The following is a 19,211-nucleotide window of genomic DNA, read 5'->3' as shown; positions in this document are numbered from 1 at the left end:
CAGGACACCAGTGTGCAGAGAGCTTCAGGTGACTTGCTCTGGTTTGTGGCTTTTTTTTTTTTGCTTTTTTTTTTGTTTGTTTTCAAAAGTATGAACAGGCTGAGCATCGGCTCACAAAAATGACCCAGGGCATCCAAAAAGTTAAGTGGCTATAGACACCGAAGCAAAGACCTCTTTCCACAAAAGAAAGAGGAGGAAGGAAGGAAGGTGAGGGAGTATGGAAAAGAGGAAGGAGGAGAGAAAAGAAAAGGGATCTTCTGTTCGATTGGCTTTGCAGGTTTTGTTGGATTGTTTACATTGCAGCATCCTCCGGCGACACAATCCTTGCTGGTGCCCCATTCTCTCCCTCGCTTCGTGTTGCTTCCTAGACAGTTGGTGACTTGACAGCCGGCTTGTCAGGTATCGGATTAAATGTTGCTGAGTCGTGTCTGCTGTAATTTTTTCCTCTCCCCCCCTCTTCGCTCCTGAACACACAAAAGTTGTGAAAGAAACAGTCCTCTCTCTCTCTCTCTCTCTCCCCCTTTTTTCTCTCTCCCCTCTCTTCGCTCTGTCTCCTGTATAACGTGTTTTGTTTTGCGTGTTGTTGTTTGTTGTTGTCGTGTTGGGTTTTTTTAATTATTATTATTATTATTATTATTTTTAATTCTGATTTGTATTAACATTTGCTGAGTAGGCAGAGCAGGGACGCTGCCAGCAGCCACAGTGGGACGGCCAAACTCATGGAGCCGTTGTCTACTCTCCCTGTGCCGGGTCCTGCAGGGTGCGAGAAGGGAGAGAAAAGAGGACAAGATTACACGCGGCTGGGCGAGACGGGGGTACCTGAGGAACACGGCGCGTTGCTGCGGAGGCGAGGCTGCTCCCGGGCCGGGGCTGCAGGACAAGCCTCCGGCAAGCCCAACCGGAGCCTCCCGCAGAGCCTCTCCCCGGCCGGCGAGCCGCCAGCTCCTCAGCATCCTTCCCTCCCGCCAGCGCTCCAACGGCACGTGGCTCTCCCTGAGCAACACCCGGGCTGGAGAAACAGGGCTTGGAGCCAGCGGGAAGACTCAACCCCAGCTGCAGACCCCATCCCGTCCCTCGCCGTGCCTCCTCCAGGGAGGTGCAGTAGCTCACGCCTTCGCACGACGCAACCCCTGCCCCCCCCCAACCTCCAACCCCACACTCCCCCCCCCCGGCCTCCAGCCCCGCACCTCCCTGCTCCACCACCTTCCCGGCGGTGGCCCTGGGATGCCAGGGCTCGTTGTAATTCTGCGTGGTGGCCAGCGCCTGTCTGCAGCCAGACACCGGCTCCGCGGGGGCTGATTCATCACAGCGGTCCGATCAATAAAACATGGGCCCAACCAGCGGACGCCTCCCCTCCCAGGGGCTGCACCGCAATTATTTATTTCTTAATTGGGGTGGAGGAAGGCTTCGCTGTTGTGTTAATGGCCCTGTGGCACGACACCTATGGGGTGAGGGTGCAGGGTGTGCCGGGGAGGTTTTCGCAAGGGTGGGAAACGGACTTGCATGTGTGTGCGCGCACATGCACGGGGGTCTGTCAGAGGGGGCAGGGAGGAGCGCTCTGCCGCAGCAACAAATAATGCAGCCTCGCTCCGGGAATATTAAGTGCTAACGCTCCTGACATCTTCTCATTCATCCTCTCATTTATAGGTTCCCTTTGCTGGATGGCTTTAAAGGCAGCGATGCTGTTTTAAATTCACTCTGCAGTACTGAGCCTTGGCAGCCTTTCTAAGGGAGGTGCACATGGCTATGGTTTTGTAAATGCATGCTCATCATGTATATGTACACATAGGTTATATGTATGTGCTCAGCTGCTGGCTGGGGCTAAACCATGTCAATGTACACATGCATGTACGTGTACACATATATGCATATGTACATGTACGTGTACACATACGCATATAAGTGTATATATATATATGCAGTGTTTTACACAGAAGGGGTGCAGGAAGATGCTGAAGTGTGCAGATGTAGATGAGTCCATACGTTGGGACTAACCCTGCTGCAGAAGAAAGAAGATGTGCTTGCTTACTACCAAGAAGAGCAATTTCTAATGGCTGGGGGGAGCCAAACGAAAAAGGCCCTTTTCAGCAGAGCCCCGTGGGACTGAAGTGCAACTGCTCCCTCTCACAACCTGCAGAGTTCACCAGGCGAAGAGCCCCGCTCTGCTGGGTGGAGCATGGGTGCCACAGGCTTGCTCAGCAGCACAGTCGCTGTTAAACTCTAGCTGGTGACTAAACGGATGTCCTCAGAGCCCCTGAAATTCTGTAGCACTTTCATTTGTGTGGTTTCTTCCTCATATAGCCCATCACTTATTAGATCAGCTGTTTGTGCCCCAATTCTATTCTTTCACTATTAAGCATGTGCTGAATTGTATGGAAAATTTATATTCCATCTATGGCTTCTTTTGCCAGTTAGTCCCTGTTGTCTTTGGTGGCTTGTCACACAAATCCTACAACACTGTTTTTTCACTCATTTGGATGACAGGAACTTACTTCCCCCTCTGAGCTCAGGAACAAGTTTAAATTCAGCTACTACACTTACCTCACCTATGTTTCAGATAAAGCATCTTTCATGGTCAAATAGTTGGAGGGAGGCTGTTTGGGAGCATTTGTACCCCATATTGGCAGTGAAGAAGTCCCAAAACATGACTCCTCTGGCCCAGCAAATAAGCAAAAACACAAGGCAGAGTGTGTTGCCCACAAAAAGTTTTCAGCCATCACATTTTTACTCTTTGGCTAAAATACTATTTGTCTAATACATACACGGACATGTATGTCACACATACATACGTGGCAACCATCCCCCTCCTTGCCACTTTTCTAGGCCCCACATGCCATCCGAGCAAAGGCACCCGCGCGGGCACGCAGTGCGCACCTAGCACAGCAGAGGCAGGGGTATGTTTGGCCTTGGCTGGGTACTGCTGCCTCAATACGTCTAAGGGCATGGCTCGGGGTTTGTGTGCTTGGGGAGGGGGGGGGGGGGAGAGAGGTAAGACATGGTAAAGACATGACATATGGTATGATAAAAACACAAGCTTCTGCAATACCTAGGTATAAGGGCAGACACCCCCCCCCCCCCCCCCAAGGCATGGTGTGATGAAGGACTTGGGAGAGGGTCACACCAGCTTCCACTCTGCTTGAGCTCGTGCGTGTGTAGGCTTGAGGATAGCTGAGAAGCCAAGAGTCCCATCTCCACGGCTGAAAAATGGTGTGAGCTATATGTCCTCAAGCTTCCCTGCTAAGCTCCCTGCGTGTGCCAGCGAGGCGGTGGGACTGGCCGCAGAAGCCTCTCCACATGCGGTCCTGATCACCTGCACACCACCACATGCTAATACCAGCACTTGTTTGCACAGCGGGCCGAGTGTAGCTGTGTGGGTGTCGGGCAGTGTGTTAAGTGTGGGAGGCCTGGGGCCCAGCGTGGTTCAGAGTTGCTGCAGCCCCTGCTCATAACCCTGGGGGCTGCGGGCACTCTGTGTGTCTTACAGCAGAGTTACCTACAGTACGTGCCACATGTGCTACATTCACTGTCACATCCATCGTAAAAATGTGGGAACGTTATAGTTCAGTCACAAAATAAAATACTGAAGACTTTGAGAATTTAGGCTTTGGAGGGGGACACATAGACTAATTGCTCAAGCTTAAAAAAAAGAGTGAAAATGTTAGAAGAAAATAAAGTATTCATCTTTGAGTGAGATTTTGTGCAGGAAATAGTATCTGCTTTCAACTCTCTCTATCGCTTTCAGTCGTCGTTCCCAGCCACCCCTCGGTCCTGCCATGCTGTGGGCTGCCTGGCTGTGACAGCCCATGCTTGCATCATGATGATGGGGTGTGCGCGTGCCGCTGCAGCGGGAGCCCAGGCACCCACGTGCTTACAGGTGAGTGTCCGTTCGGGGAGGATTGCGCCAGCGCTCTGCAGCGGCGTGTGTTTGTCACGCCGCGTGCTGCCCAACACGTACACACGCACAACCGTACCCCGCACCTGCACACTCGCCACTCCGCCCACGCGCACCCGCAAGCACCCACACCCAGCCGCACAGGTGCACGCATGCACACGCACTTGCACACGTGGGCACGCACGTCCGCGCGCCCGCGCCCGCACGCACACACGCGCGCGCGCCCACGCCCCTCGCGCCGCGCTCCCCGCGGCAGCGGCCCGACACGCCGCAGTCTCCGCCGCCCCCTGGCGGCCGCCGCCGCCCCGCGGAGCCGCGCCCGGTGCCGCCCGGTGCCGCCCGGGTCTCCCGCCGCCGCCACTCGAGCGAGCAGCCCCGGGAGAGCCAGCGGGAGCAGCGGCAAGGCCCTGCGCGACCGGGCTGCGCTCCCCTGCCTGGCTCGGACCGGGCACAGGCTCCAGTGACGGCGCCTGGCTCTCGGCTCGGAGCTCAGCCACCTCCACGCTGAGCAAAGCCCCCGCTCCCTGGCGCCAAAAGCCAGGAAGCGACCCCTTCAGCGGGCACGGGGGGGGCTTTGGCAAATACTAAGTGGTGTTTTCCCCACCCTCTCCCACTTTCGTAACCTTGAGGTGTTGCTCTGGGAATTTGCTCTGCAAGCTAATCTCCCAGGCTAATCATTCCCCTGCAATTTGGCAGCACCGCAAAGTTCGTGACCACGCAATAGCTTTGAAGGGGGGTTTCATCCACCACAGCCAGGGAAGGAAATTGGGTTTCTGATGATGATGAGTTAATATGAATATCTGGCAGCATTTCCCTTAAGGGACCACAGACCCCCAAATGGCTGACCAAGTCGGATCACATTAATCAAGAAGGAACAGACTGAAAACTGGCAAGGGCAAAACAATTGCACTTCTCTTCCTCGCTCCAAACAGTGAGACATTTAGATACCCCGTGCAGATGCAGGTGGACCCTGCCATGGTGCCTAACTGCGCTGCAATGGCCTCACAGGACACTGCGCCCGTGTTTCCACGGGTTTGTCTGTGCCACACATTCAGCCTGGATGACCTGCATCGTTGTCATGGTGCGAGGTAGCCTTGGCCGAGATTAGAGAGCCGTAGCTCTCTCAGGGCTGGGACCATGTCCCACCCCCTCTCCAAGGCAGGGTAACCCATGTGTTTAAATTTAAGCATGAGAAAAACGCAGCCGTGCCACCGCGACCTCGCTGCTCCTGCCCACCTGCATGTAACGGCCCCGTGCACCAGCCTCACAGTGAGGCTCCGGGGTCTTTTCCTGACACTTCTGGAAGAACATCTCCATACTTTTAGGTGGGGATGTGGAAGGGCCAGCAAGGACTTCAGCGATTACACCACGTGCCTCACCCTCCTGCAGACAAACCCTTCCATGCAGCATGAAGCAGAAGAGTTGCTGCATGCTCTCCTGTGCAGCATGCTACTTTGGCAGTGCTGAGAGAGCTTTACCAGCCTCATATGCAGAGCCAGCGGCACCCACTACTGCTGAGGGTGCCTGGCCTTTCCCATTATAAGGCCCTGTTCACGTAGCACTTTACAAGCATCAACAGGGCAGATGGAACGATCCCATGCTGGGTGTTTGTCTTGGCCTGATTTTTTTTTTTTTAAGTGGAAGAGCAGCAGCCAAAATACTTCTGCTGTGTCTGAGAGCAAGACTTGTGGAGGACAAAATATTTAATTGTAAAAAAACCCCTGAAAGCCAGTGACTGTCCCTCAGAATGTTTTTCTGCTCTGATGCTTTGGCTCAGAGCCTTGCAACAGTGCAGAGATTTGGTCTTTCAGAAAAAGGTAAATAGCTACACACAACTATCTGCCTTCAACACCTTTGGGGAGCAGGTCCCCACAGACTTCACACATCTTGAATTACTTTCCTGGGACCACCTGTGCTTTGGCCCCTCACAGCTTTTGGGCTCCCCCATACAAGTGGCACAGCACAGCTGAGCTGGCTACACTTGCTCCTCCCAGAAGGGCTGCAAGCTAGGCTGGCCCGTACGTCTGCTAGTTTGCATGCTATAGCTGTAATGGGTTTGTGTGTGTGTGTGCATGTGTGATGGCTCATGAACTGTTCCTACTGCTGTAAAGGGTGTAGGAAAAGACATGACAAGAAGGGTAGTGGAGCTTGGGTGAGATGGTGGAGGGAGAGGGGAAAAGTGCGATGCTGCTTACGTTCACAGCAAACCACAGCAAGATTGCAAAGCCAAGAGCTAATCTCTTCCTCAAAAACAGCCTGCCTCCAAGAGGAGCATACCACAGGAAAAGACCAGCTCTACTGGGTCAGTCCAAGGGTCTTGTCTAACCTTCAGTCCTGTTCCCTGCAGGTGCTGGGTGGGCGCCAGCCAGGAGCACATGCCCAGCATGGCATCATAGTGGCCTGCCTCGGGTGCTTCAGAGCCATCCTGAGCCAGCAGAAGCTGCATTCTTTCACAGATTAGTTTTTTCTTCCATGAACTTGCCCAGTCACTTCTGGACTGCCTGAAGACTTCCATATCCACCACCTCTCTCAACTTTTAAGGAGCACAGCAGCAGTCAGCTGCCAGCAGTGGTATTATGGCCACACATGAAATGTTGGTGTTACGCTCTCCTGTGACTTCAGGACCTTGGCATTAACCGAAAGCTTGGCACGCTGCCTGTTCTAATTGCTACCTGAGCTGGCTAGATTAAAACTGTCTCAGTCACTCCTTGCTCCGCAGTCTCCTCTGCTGACTACAGGAGAGCCAGGATAAGGAAACTGTGTGGGAAGAATTAGCTGGGGTGTGTTCAGATCTCCCTAGGAAAGAGAGGCATGAGGCTTTTGTCAAGGAAACTAAGAAGGAAGCTGCCCAGTGTCAAGAGGTCGCTGGCCACTGAATGCTCATGTCCTGAATCGCGGAGCTGCAAATCTCCCCACCAAACCTGGGGCACTGCTATTACTGAGCTCTCAGTGGATGCTACTACCCAGGCGGCTGAAGGGAGCATAGTTTAGTTGTGAAAGGGCTTGGTATGATGCCCCCCAAGGCCTAAGCAACTGAGACTCCAATGGTGTGTCCTCTGTGGCACAGGCTCAGCCTCCAGAGATGTGGCTAGCTGCAGAAATCACTGAGAGGGGAGCAGAATTCTGAGGTCTGACCTTTGTGGGATGAATAAAAGCGGCCTTTTTCTTCCTGCCTTCCAGCACTGAATTCTTGAATTTACAGTGTTAAAGGCTCTGCAACACACAGGCTTGGCAGCAGTGGCCAAGGTCAGAAGGCTGTTTGGTACCCCTGTACATGCCCTGCCTCGTGGCTGGTGCCGGCCCCTCCAAAACCTATAGTGCCCATTTGGGGTTGGGGGCTGCATGAGGTGATAAATATGGGAGGAAGACTGTATTGGGTCAGAGGCATAGGAAAAGGCCACTGTGATGAGAGATTTAAGGGGGGGGGGAATATGGACTGAGGTGATATGGTGAGCCTTACACTTGTACTAACCCAGGGCTACAGCACAGGAAAAGATACCAGGGAAGATCTTCAGTTGAAATGGCAGTACGGGCACGCTCGGCTCAGGACACTGAAGAGGGCAAGAGGAGGAGATGTCAGCCAGGGTGAGGATGGGGAAATGTAGGAGATGATGTAAGCATGCCAGTTGGACAGGTAACAAGACCAGGTCCTGGGCAAAGGGGAGATGAAGCGAGGAAATTAAACCCAGATCAGGCATAGGGAAGCAGGGATGGTGGGATAGAGGCAGGTATAGGGGAGTGATGGTGCTTATGGGAAGAGGGAGTTAGTACCACGAATGCAAAGGCAAGGGGTCAGTACCAGCACGGGTCAGAACTACAGGAGAAAAAGTGGGGATTCCTACAGAGAATGGCATGGTGCCAGGCGAAGCTCAAATGCCGACAAAAAGGTATGAGAGAGGGCACGAGCAGTATGCAAAGGGGTGCAGCAAGCACTGTGGCACACAGGCGTACAACACTGGCCCTTGGGGTGCCCTATGCAAACTCCCCGGTTGGCACACACGCGTACCCCCCACCCCCCCCACCCCGGTAGGCTCTGCTCTGCATCCCTGCCGCACAGCCTTTGCTGCGCTCCCCACCCCCGCGCCTTGCCCAGCCACAAACCCGCGGCGGGAGCTGCGGGGCGGGGGAGCGGGGCCGGGCCGGGCCGGGGGAGCCGCCGCTGACGCCGAATCGCCTCTTCCCCGCGAGGTGGCAGCCGAAGGCCAGGGAAAACCCAAACTCTGGAGCTCAGCCGGCCGCCTCTCAGCGCCGGTGCCGGGAGCAGCGCTGCTCGGCGGTGACTCTCGGGGTTAGCGGCTAGGCACGCCTGCGGGAAAACCCTGGGGGTCCCGCACAGCAAAGAAAGGGTGCCAGCTCTGCGTGCTCTGAGCCACTTTTGCCTGAGGCAGCCCAGTATGGCCACGTTTTTATGGCACAGAATCTGATCCCCATCGGTCTGCATGTCTCCACGACCACTACGCAGCAGTAACCTTGGTAAAACTGCTTTGGGGGGCAGATCTGATCTGCTGGTTGGTCATCCTCATCAAAAGCAAGACATCTGCCCACTGCAGTAGCAAGGAGCAGAGGTTGCAGGGAGCGTTGGTAAAGTTTCTAGCCCGTTCTGCTTCCTCCACACAGGTATCCCCCCCCTTCTCTCCCCTCACTCCCTCCAGCTCCCCTTTGCAACATCGATAGCACCCTGAAGGGGCCCGTATGAGAGGGGGCTAGAGGCTGTGCCATGCCACGTAACCCTTGCTGAACAGACAAACTAGGTCAGACTTGTAAGCAAATCCACAAGTCCTCTTGGTTGCACAGAGGGATGCCTCCAAATGCAGTGAGCGACATGATCACCACTAGCAGAAATTGAACGTATGCCTTTCAAGATTCCCAATCCAGACCTTTAGAAAGGGTCATTTGAGGTGCAAGCAGAAAGCAGATGTATTTCTGGTCCATGCCCAGAGAGGAAAAATCACCCACCTGTCTACAAGTTTCATACCCACATTTGCCAATCTAGAATATTCTGCTGGGTCCTAGGTCCCATCATCTGAGTAGCCAAAATGGAGACAGGAAAAGAGACAGCGGTTGCCAGCTTTCCTCTTATTTACGTTAACAAGATTCCAGGGCTTGACACATCTGCAGTGCTGACGGAGAGCCCACAGAGAAGTTCCAAAGGGCATTGGAGAGCTATGGGCTCCTTATTTGCCTCGGGGAATCTGCCCTTGGGATCCTGTCAACGAATGCGAGGTAAAACCTGGTGTAAGAGGACAAGCAACCCCCATGAGTTTCTAAATGGAAGTGAGGCCAAGAGGAGGCATGGGACAGGCTAGGAGGACTTGTCTGTGATGGGAAGGGAAGAGTGATGGCAAACCAAGCAGAGCTGGCCTGCTGTTTTTCCAAGTGCTCTCCACCTGGAGTGGCTCTGGGCTCCATGCTGTTGACAGGCTGACTGTACTCACAGTGAAGGCTGGAGTCCTGCTTCTAGAGCAAAGGAGAGGACTGAAAATGAGGGAGGAATGAAGAAAAACCACTAAAGGAGAAGGTGCAAGGGAAAGGGGATGTGCACCGTAAAGGTCTCTGTCATCTCACTCCCTGGGGCCTAGAGGGGTCTTAGGTTTTACACTTGCCAGCTTCTCTGCAGGAAGTAATTTTTCTAGTCTGTTGACTCTCTTGCCAGGGCTTCAGAAGATGAAATCTTTATTATCATGAAGGCTTAAAAGGGAGGAATACTGTTAATTCCATTTTCAAGGTCATACTTTGAAAGTTATTAATTTCTTTCTTCCAGGGCTTTGCACTCTACTCCGAGGCTTTAGGGATTAGCAGCTTCTACTTACTAGGGTTCATCTGGGGCTTTTTTCTTACTACTTTTCCTGTCGTCTGCCATCGTCCGCACACACCCCCCCCCCTTTGAAGGAGGCACAATTTTTCACTCCCTGCTATTAATGTTGAAACTATTTTGCTCATTACCTGCTTGTACCCCATTCTCACTACCAGTTCTGCTCCTGTAATTAAAACTTGACTGTGACTGCAGTAGCAATGGGCTCGCTTTTCTAGAGGTGGAAGTACCACTGTGTAAACTAGGGAGGATGCCCTCCAGCAACTCTCCAACAAGATTAAGGAAATGTCTCTGGTGTCTATCAATCTTAGCACACGGTTTAATGTATTTCAGAATTTGCTCATGCTTTTTTAGCACTGAACAGTTCTTCCCCATGTTTTGGAGCTCATTCATGGTGTACTAAGTACTCATCTATCATATCTCGTGTCTTAGTGAAGATTCATTCTGTAATGCAGCGCACCCATCCTTCCCCGAGATCTAAAGAATATCCCTGAAACAGTATTTCTCAGTGTCTTTCTGAGAAGGTCGTGGTGCTCAAGAGCTGGCTGCTTAGGCCATTTATCCTGGAGCTGACTTACAGTACTCCTAGTCTAGAATTGAACTGTTATCCTGACCAGTGAAGCTGGTGGGGGCTAGAAGACCACCTACGTTGCAAGGTTACACAGATCTTTCATCATCAGATCTGTCCTGTAGATATCAAAAAGTTCCAAAGTTGTCTCACAGCTGAACAATACTTCTCCCACCCTTTCCATCCCCCTAGCAGCTGGAGGAGATGTTTTTTTTAAAACACACTTGGCAAACTACTGATACAAAATCAGTTACTTAAAACTGCTTTGTCTTCAAACTGTTCATTGAAGACTCTCATCCTGCCAGCAAAACATCCAAAAAATACATAGCACGGACCTTTTTGGGGTCCATCACAGGGAAGATCTGAGCTTTTTTTGCTTTTCACTTTTCTAGGAAACAGCAATCCCTCCCCTGCTCACCTCTCAAGCACATGTGTACAGCACACCAGATCAAAAGCGATGCCAGCACAGAGTCTGGTGTCTCAGTAGGGAACAAACAGCACAGCCCCCCCTCACTCAGAGCACATACAGCCCTAGGAAGCATGTTTGCTAATCAGAGGCTCTGGAACCTCTTGAAAAATTAATATTTTCATCAGCTTTGTGTCTGTCTGTTTACCCACTTCATCCCTGCTATGGTTTTCCACAAGCTTTGCTGGATATTTGGCACAAGCAAGATTTGAGTGTCTGCGAGCAGAAATGAAGAGGGAGGGACACACCAGGGGGTGACTGGAAAGGAGACTGGAGCAGAAGGAGAACTAAATTGGGGTGGAGCGTGACCAGCGTGTTTGAGGTTGCTCTGGTACTGCAATCCAGTCATATGGCTGCCTCTGCCTTTCCTATTCTTCTCCTCTAGTACCTGCAGCACAGTAGCCTCCCCCTCCAAATCTGTCCTTCAGGTCTTTTTAGGACCACCCCTCCTCTCTGGGGACTCCCTTGCAGTGAGCTTAGTGGAAACCAACCCTTGTCCCTATCCCTCCTTGCCCAGAAGTGGAACAAGCTAGGAGGAAGTTTATACTGGACACACTACAAATGAGCCTGTGCGCTTCTCTCAGCATTTCAGTGAATTAGAGATTTCGCAGGAGTCAAGCTGGGCCTGCAGACTGGTGTACATCACTAAAGTGTGTGGTCTAAGTAAACATTACTTTGTGTCACCTGTAGTTCTCATCCAAGTACGTGTATATGTGTGTGCAATGCCAGAGTAAGACTTCTGGTCACCTTAACGCCCTAACAGTGCAAGCATGGCTTCAGTGCCTGGCCCAGGCACGGGGAACGCTGAAGCAGAAAGCCATAGTAGCTTCCCACTGCCCATTCCCAGACCAGTAATTAAAAAGGGCAAGTTACTACAGCTTACACAGGCAGCTGAGCTGGCCTTCAGCTGGACGAGTTGGGGCAATGGAAAAGACGCCTGCAGCCACTTGGGTTCATCCTTTAGCTGTTCTAGGGTGCCTGGAAATCGCTCGGCGACTGTGGGACGTGCCTCCGAGCATCGGGTGTGCGCGTATGGTGCATAGGGCGGCCTGGCTCAGGGGTGTACTCGTCCATCAGTGATCACGCGTATCTGCAACACCTACCGTAGAGGTGAAGCTGTGCTGGTTACAGCACATCCTTCTCCGTGGCCTGACCCCTTGCGCCTGTCCATGTGCTCATTCCCCGGGTGGCAGGGGGACACGCAGGCGCTCGTGGTGAGGGGCCAAGCGCATTTCTCCGTTGCTTGCCTTGCCACTAGGCCTCTCCAATTTGCAGGGGAGCTCTGCTGACAGACCCGCTCGCCCACGGGAGGGAAGGCCTGCCGGGAGCGCTCTGCTTTTCCTGCAAACCTGATTTCTTTGGAATGGTTGGCTTTTTCCCTGTGCACCCCCCTCCCTCCCAAATCCCACACCTCCCTTCTCCCGGTTGTTTTTGTTTTTAGAGAGAGCGCTTAGACAGCTGTATTAATCATGCAAGCCCAGCCATGTGTAATGCGCTTTATCAACAGCAGAGCAGACACTGAATGGCAACGGGTTCACAAGCGGGCCCGGTGCAGTGCCTGAGCCGGGAAGATAAACCTGCCGCTTCCCAAACCGACTTACCGTCATGGGTTAGTGAATGGAGAGACTGTTCACTTGGGACAATAACTAGAGGGAAGGCCAATTTGTTAGGCAAATTCTTGAGTGGTTTACACTGCAAATGGAGGGGGGAGGAGGATGATAAAGGTGGGAATTACTCTTTGGTCATTTTCTCTCAGGGGTGGGAGGAATTTTTGTTTGTGCATATGGATTAAATCGAGACAAGTGGCTGTTCTTCATCCTTCTCCTTGCTGCCCTGCACACTTCGGTCTCAGTCAGCCCAGCTGGCAGCTCAACACGGGAAGTAAGAAGAGTGAGAAGGAGAGAGCAAGGATTTAGGTACACCTGCTGTGCAGTGGGTATAAGTTGCCTTCATCGTCTCTAAGGACGAAGGTTCAGTTGATGGCTTCAGAAACTCATCTAACATACAGATGGTATCAGGCTATGAGTATCCTCCGGGCTGAGGATATCTGTCTCAGGAGGGTTATAGCCTGCCTGAGCTCTGCTTTGCAGGGTAATCCGTCCATGCTACACCACTGACATTATCAGTGTCCCTACCGGACAACTGATTTTCCACGGCAGTTGCTCTTCCATGGGTTTGTTTCTAATCTCTGCAGTGCAGTTGTGTGTTTTCTCCCTCACCGGTTTCACCTCACCTCCACTCTCCCACCTGACTGCTGTGCCCCAACCTCTGTTTTGCAGGGCTGTTCTGCATGCATGCACAGCCACACCTGTGACTAAACAGACCTTGAAATGCCTTCCCTATCCCAGTGCAAGGGCCCAGCTCGGAGGAATATCTTTCTGGGATTTCCAGTCTCAGTTCCTGCCCTCTGCTGCTGCTCTTCCTCGCTTGCTGGATTCTCCACAGCATTGCTACTGGAGAGGGTTATGCAAATATATGCAACCCAGGGCTCATTTTGGAATAAATCAATCATCTAAATTAAAATTAATGAACAAAAAGTACAGAAACAGATCAAGCAATAAAGCCATTTCTCTCTTTTCCCCCCTGTGTCTCTCTTTTTTTCTTTAAGAAAGCTGGTTTCTTTTCTTCATGCTTTTTTGGGGAAGAAGCAGACTGTTTTGGTTTTTTTAAAGCAATCTCAGCAAACAGAAACTGTCTGTTGCTATCCAGAAAAACCTATCAAGCAATGCTAGTTGCTGTAGTAGAAATAATTCTTGGCATTTCTCTTTTCCCTTAGATGCTATTTCCAGCTACATCCCTACTACACCCTTTTGGAAGACACCATCATCACCTCTTACTTTGATTTTACTCACTTTTAACCACATGGTCAACCTCTTGCCTGGTACCTATTAAATAGTAAGAAACAATTAATTTGATGTTGGCCTTCTGCCTTCACCCTGTCTTGGCCTTCCTGTTCCTTTGGCCCGAAACCCTGACAGGCTTGGCACCCAATAAGGTGCAGACCTGGCAGGGATGGACATTGACCGTGAGCAGCAAGAAAGCTTGGCTTGCCTGAGCACCCACCCTGCAGAGCCATCCCCTTCTGCACTCACCAAATGGAGAATGAGCTCGTTGGAAAATCTAGCTGGGTACCACTAGCAGGAAGCAAGGAGAGACGTGAGTTGTGCTTCCCACCCAGGGTCATGGGCGTTACCAGGTGCCGATGCCCGAGGCTCAGCCAGCTTTCACAGAAGAAAGAGGCGTGCTCCAAGTAGTCAGGCACGCATCACTGGAGAGTGATGAGTACAGCTGAACTATGGCCCCTGGATGCCTGAGAATTCATGGAAATACCAGACATGCACATGGCTCCAAACAGGCCCTCACGCGCTTGGTCTCTATGGCCATTATTTTTCTCTGCTGATAAATTTTTATGTCAGGATCACGATAGAACAAGATTGACTATTTTGGTCTGTTTATGCTATGGTTTCCCCAGCTCTGCCAACTAGTTTGTTTGAAAGGCTGCGAAGGCTTGGGTTTCCACTGATGCAAGCCCAGCTGAGAAAGCACCCACTGGCCTCATTGAAGAGGACTCCAGAGACGGATGCGTTCTTTAGCTGCCCACACCGGACTGGGAGGGCTGGTTTCTGTGGACTGCTCTCACACCACTGCCTAGTCAGCAAATCCCCATAACTTGTTAACCCTTTACAGTCTGCACTCCCTGATGTAGTCCCTCACGCTTCTCTCCTTAGCTTTGAAATATTCAGACGTTTATCCTTTTGCCAAAGCAGGCCCCGCTGACAGGAGAGCTGCCTGCTCAGCAGGACTGACAGGGTCATGCGCTAGAGAAAGCGAAAGGGGAGCAGGGACAGTGGAGGTGACCACTGCAACAGATGAGCTCTCTTCTCCACAGCTAGGACCTCCACAGGGAGGGAAGAGAACTGAGAGGGTACTAGAAAGATAGATGTTCTCTGTTTCCACTCTGGCCATCAGACCCAAATGAACGTCTCTTTTTCTCCCTTCCCCCAGCTCCCACCCACCTGATGAAGGCATTAGTGACAGTACAGGCTACATGGGCTACAGCTAAATGGAGACTAGCTACAATCTACAGTCATACAGGGTCATTCTCCGATCAGTGCACGTTTTAGCAGAAAGACAGGACTGCTCATTCTCCTTTTCCCTCCCCCTCCTCCAGTTACTAACACACTATTGCTATAAATCTTTTGCCACCCTATTGATGGCCATGACTGGACTTTGTCTGATCAGGCCCCAAGGACTGGCATGCTTGATGCCCCGCGGGCAGTTCTGGATGTGCTGTGCTCTGGGAAACATGGCGTCTCCTTTGCAGACCTCCCTGGGCATTCAAACTAACCATGCTGAGAAAGCCCCTGGTTAATCTGTGGTAAGCCCTCATCGCAAATCTCCTGAAGAGATTCACGGGTTTTGAAGTCCATCGGTCTGGCTAAGCCATTCTGATGTGGACACGAGGTGCTAATCACTATGTTCAAAGGGTTAAAGGCAAGGGACAATGGAGGACAGAGATGGAGCTAGCGCTGTAATTGTGACAGACCCCTTTGAGGTTCAACAATGAACTCACTTGCCCTGTTGTTGGCAGATGTGGTGTGGAATGAGCAAATTATCCCTTTCCAGAAGAAAATTCTTTTGAAAAGCCACCTGATGATGGAGTAAGGCCTCCTTTGAGACAGCCAGGTCTTGTGTCATCCCATTATAATGTGAAGTTACAATGCAGACAGGAAGATGCGATGCTGTGGCATCATCCCAGAAGACATTTCAGGGCATTTTGAGTACCCAGCTGCAAAATCAGGAAGGCTGGAAAATTTACCAGGGACAATTGTATTGAGAGCTGAATCAGCTAGGCTCCACCGCCTTTTAGGAAACTGCCTTATCAAATTCAAGTCCCATGTGTTTAGTTGAATCGGCTGCTTCTGAGTCTCCAGCCTGCCTGAAAGCAAGATGTTTCCACAGCAGCTAGCTAATGATAGCAATGCTTAGCATGACTACAGTGCTCTTCATCTCAAAACACCTTCCTTTTAAATTAATGCTTAAAACCCCACAGGGCAGGGAAGTGCTACCGAAGCTTAAGATAAATGGAAATTGAGGGAGAGAGAGGGAGGAGGCTGTGATTCTGGTCATTGAGGAGAGGCTTATTTGAGAGCTGACTGCATCTCAGAACATCAACTCATAGGAAGAAAAAGGTCTAACAAGAAAATTTTATGCCTAAGGTTTCTTTGAAGGTGAAGAGCAAAGTAAAAGCAAATGTTGAGATAAGCGCCAATATCTGTGCTGAACACCCACATTGGAGAAGCTGGTAGGGGCCTTCAGAAAACAAATGAGGTCCAGAGTATTTAAACTCTACTTTCCCCCTCTGCAAAATTCTCTTTGCATGTCCTGGGCCACTGGAGACATCTCAGCATTTGGCACCACAAAATCCTGGAGACTCCTCACAGAAGTGATGTCACACCAGGATGTCCTTTGAGATGATCTCAGGAGACTGGGGAGCAGTAAAAGGAAAAATATAACAACTTCAAAGACAGAGGGCAAAATGTTTTAAAGGATTGACTAAAGCTGTGCAGGATGGCCTTGGCAGGTTGATTAGGAGGGGTATTTGGTATGGAAATCCTGGCCTTGCTCACTTGCAGTTTTTGCTTTATCATTTAGCTTAATGGGCTACTAATTCAAAACCAGTTGTAAACAGGGCTGGCTATGAAAAAAATTAACACAGCCTGTCTGTGGAATTTAAGGATATATAATAAAAATAATCATAAAAAGAAAGAGCCCTGGGTTTTCCATCAGACAAAAATATTTGTCGTTGAAAATTCTGCGTAAAAAAAGAACACCCAAAAGTGGAAAACTCCTCAAAACCTTACATCCCAAACAGCCTCAGCAACTGTAATTTCATATCTGAGCACAAGTTTCATTTGCAATACATACGATAATGGTGCTTAATTGGATTTATTTTTCCACACTAGGTTCCCAATGGCCTACTTTACTCCTTTTCTCAGCTCCTTGAATGTTATTTACAAATCACTCTCTGGGATTTAATTTTAATGGTAGCTTGATTTCTCCCTCCCCCCTCCTCCTTTTTTTTTTTTTTGTAGGTACTTTTCTTTAATTGTATTTGTGGATTTGCCTTTTAAATAGGCAATTGTGACTACATCCTGAGCCTGAATAAGTTGCCAAGAGCAGAGCTTGATTTGAAAAACAGCAGAGTAGTTAAATGGTGCTGGTGTAACACCCAGCATTTATTGTGCTTTTCATGGGAGTACCTGCAGGTGCTTTACTTGGGCAGGTGCCCTTTTGCAAAACAACATGGGTTCTAATAACACTCTACCCCAAAGCTCTGCGCAGACATTAACTATGTCTATGGCTGCATCCAAATCTCGTGTGGATTTCGGGGCCGTGCTGCCTGGACCTGAGGCATGCCTGGGCAGCACAGAGACAGGAAAAATACTCAGACCCTGGTTTGCCTTCCTACCTTCTTCCCTTGGAATAAAGCAGACAGTAACACCTCACCGTCTTACACACTTTTACTGTGCGCCTCTTTCCATGCTCCTGCCTCAAATACAGCACTATGTGACTGGCAGACTTGGGGTGGGGGGGATGTGACAGAGGAATTAGAAAACAAAGTGTTTCCCCATGAATAGTTTGCACAACTAGAGTGAAAAAAAATTCCTGGCAGCAATTTAATTTTTAGCTTCTCACTTGTCCCTTCCACTGCCTCTGCAAAATTTTAGGTCTGCTTATGCTTTTGATCCAAATCACAACATGTGGGCAAAGGCAGCTTAGGATGGAATATATATTAGGAGCAGGTCTGCAGACAAATTGAGCCTCACTGAAGACTGTCCAGATTGGGTGAGGACACAATGCCATGGCGGAAAGCTTGGCTAAAAGCTGTTGCTGTTTAGATGATTGGATTTTTTTGAAAAGGGAGGAGAGAAGGAGAAGGATGAGGAAAGTGAGCAGAAGAGACTAAACGACATGTAGATGAGAAGGGAAGTCCTTATTTTCCTGCATTTCTGAGTTGTTTTGCCCATCCCTACCTCTGAGCATTTGTCAGGATGATGGAGAATGACCCAGCTAAAGAGCTACTTCAACATAAAACATATACTGACCTGGAAAAGGATTGGGGAGTGTGGGTAAAACTCGTTCTAAGGGGGGAAAAAAAACAATAAGCAACATGCAGGAGAAAAGGACAAGCCACTTTTCACACCAAGCAAGCAGCAGATACAAACCTGATGGAGTTGTCCATCCCCAAATTAGATGAACTAGAGTAGGTTTCACATACAGAGTATTTTGCTAGCAACACACCTAATACACATCAACATCTCCTGGGACTGGGAGTCAGAGAGAAGTCATTTGAAAAACTAAACAAATATTATCCACACAGCAAGAGGGATTAAGCACCTGCAGTGAAGGTAATTGGAGTTGATGGGCCATATCTCCCCTCTGACTTTCAAGACCACTCATGTCATCACTCTGCAGCTCATCTTAGCTACACCTCTGGCTGGAAGCTAGTCTTGGCAGAGAGTTGTGGAAGTCCTCCACAGGTAGTTGCTGCCTCCCCAGAACCCTCTCCACAATGGATTTCTTGCCAGTGACAGGTCCCCTGAGGATCTGAGCATGGGAGCAGTCACTCTGGTGAATCCTTAAGGGCACCCTCCTTCTTTTGAGCTTTTGCCTTCTGATGGGAACAGAGCTTTTGCAGACTCATCAACCTCCAGTCGTACGCAGAGCCTGCTGTTTTGGTTATAGGGCTACAATATGTCCTCATTATACGTCACGGCAGGACTTTGTCATACGTCACTGCTGGCTTCACGCTTTGCTTCTTCCACACAAGGATCTCAAAAGAGTTGCACACTCAGGGAAACTGGTGTCAGAGACCTCAGTCTGAGGCTAACAGTAGTGTTAAATTCATTTTACAGATCATGCAGTTGATGCGCAAGAGCAAGGAAGCAATTTGCCCAAGGTCAAATGCTGAACTGTTGGCAGAGCTAGGAGCAGAACCAAGAATACAAGCCCCCCAGGCCTGACTCTGATGACTTGGTCTCCATGGTCTCCCTTCATTTACCTTCAGAGCTTTCTGGATGCCTTGTACTGACTGAGACAAGTTCCTGCTCAAGGACTGATCAATAGGTAGACATTTAGCTGTAGAGATATGCCACTACGCAACAGCTGATAGGCCTGGGGCGATGACTTGTCTTGGGGCTTACCTGTGAGGACAATGCTAAGATCACAGCTGATAGACATGAAGCTTGGCAGGATACATCAGTAGTCCACTATTATTCTCAGATCAACCCAGGCCCAGCTATTTGGAGGCCAATGTTCTTTATACAACACCCTTGGTGCAAGGAGCTGGTTTCTAATTCGCTGGAGCCCACGGGGATGTAGCAGGTCAGGCCCATCCCTGCAACACTGGCAGATCTCCTGCACTCATGGTGGTAATGGAGCTGTTTGAATCCACAGCAGGCACAGGGGA

The 19,211-nt window shown here is 50.5% G+C and overlaps 1 protein-coding gene across 3 annotated transcripts in view; it reads right to left on the bottom strand.

Annotated features, from left to right (window-relative positions):
* Positions 1-449: 449 nt before the first annotated feature.
* The window catches only part of LSAMP (limbic system associated membrane protein), a 1,016,803-nt gene continuing 998,041 nt past the window's right edge, over positions 450-19,211 (bottom strand). For all 3 annotated transcript variants that reach the window (XM_054808404.1, XM_054808411.1, XM_054808396.1), the window contains one exon: positions 450-753. In XM_054808404.1, the coding sequence (XP_054664379.1) occupies positions 656-753 (98 nt within the window). In that variant the 3' untranslated portion in view covers positions 450-655. The remainder of the gene's footprint in view (positions 754-19,211) is intronic.

This window comes from Grus americana, chromosome 1 (genome assembly GCF_028858705.1).
Source record: "Grus americana isolate bGruAme1 chromosome 1, bGruAme1.mat, whole genome shotgun sequence".
In the NCBI taxonomy this organism is placed as follows: domain Eukaryota; kingdom Metazoa; phylum Chordata; class Aves; order Gruiformes; family Gruidae; genus Grus; species Grus americana.
This window is presented reverse-complemented; position numbering and strand designations above follow the sequence as displayed.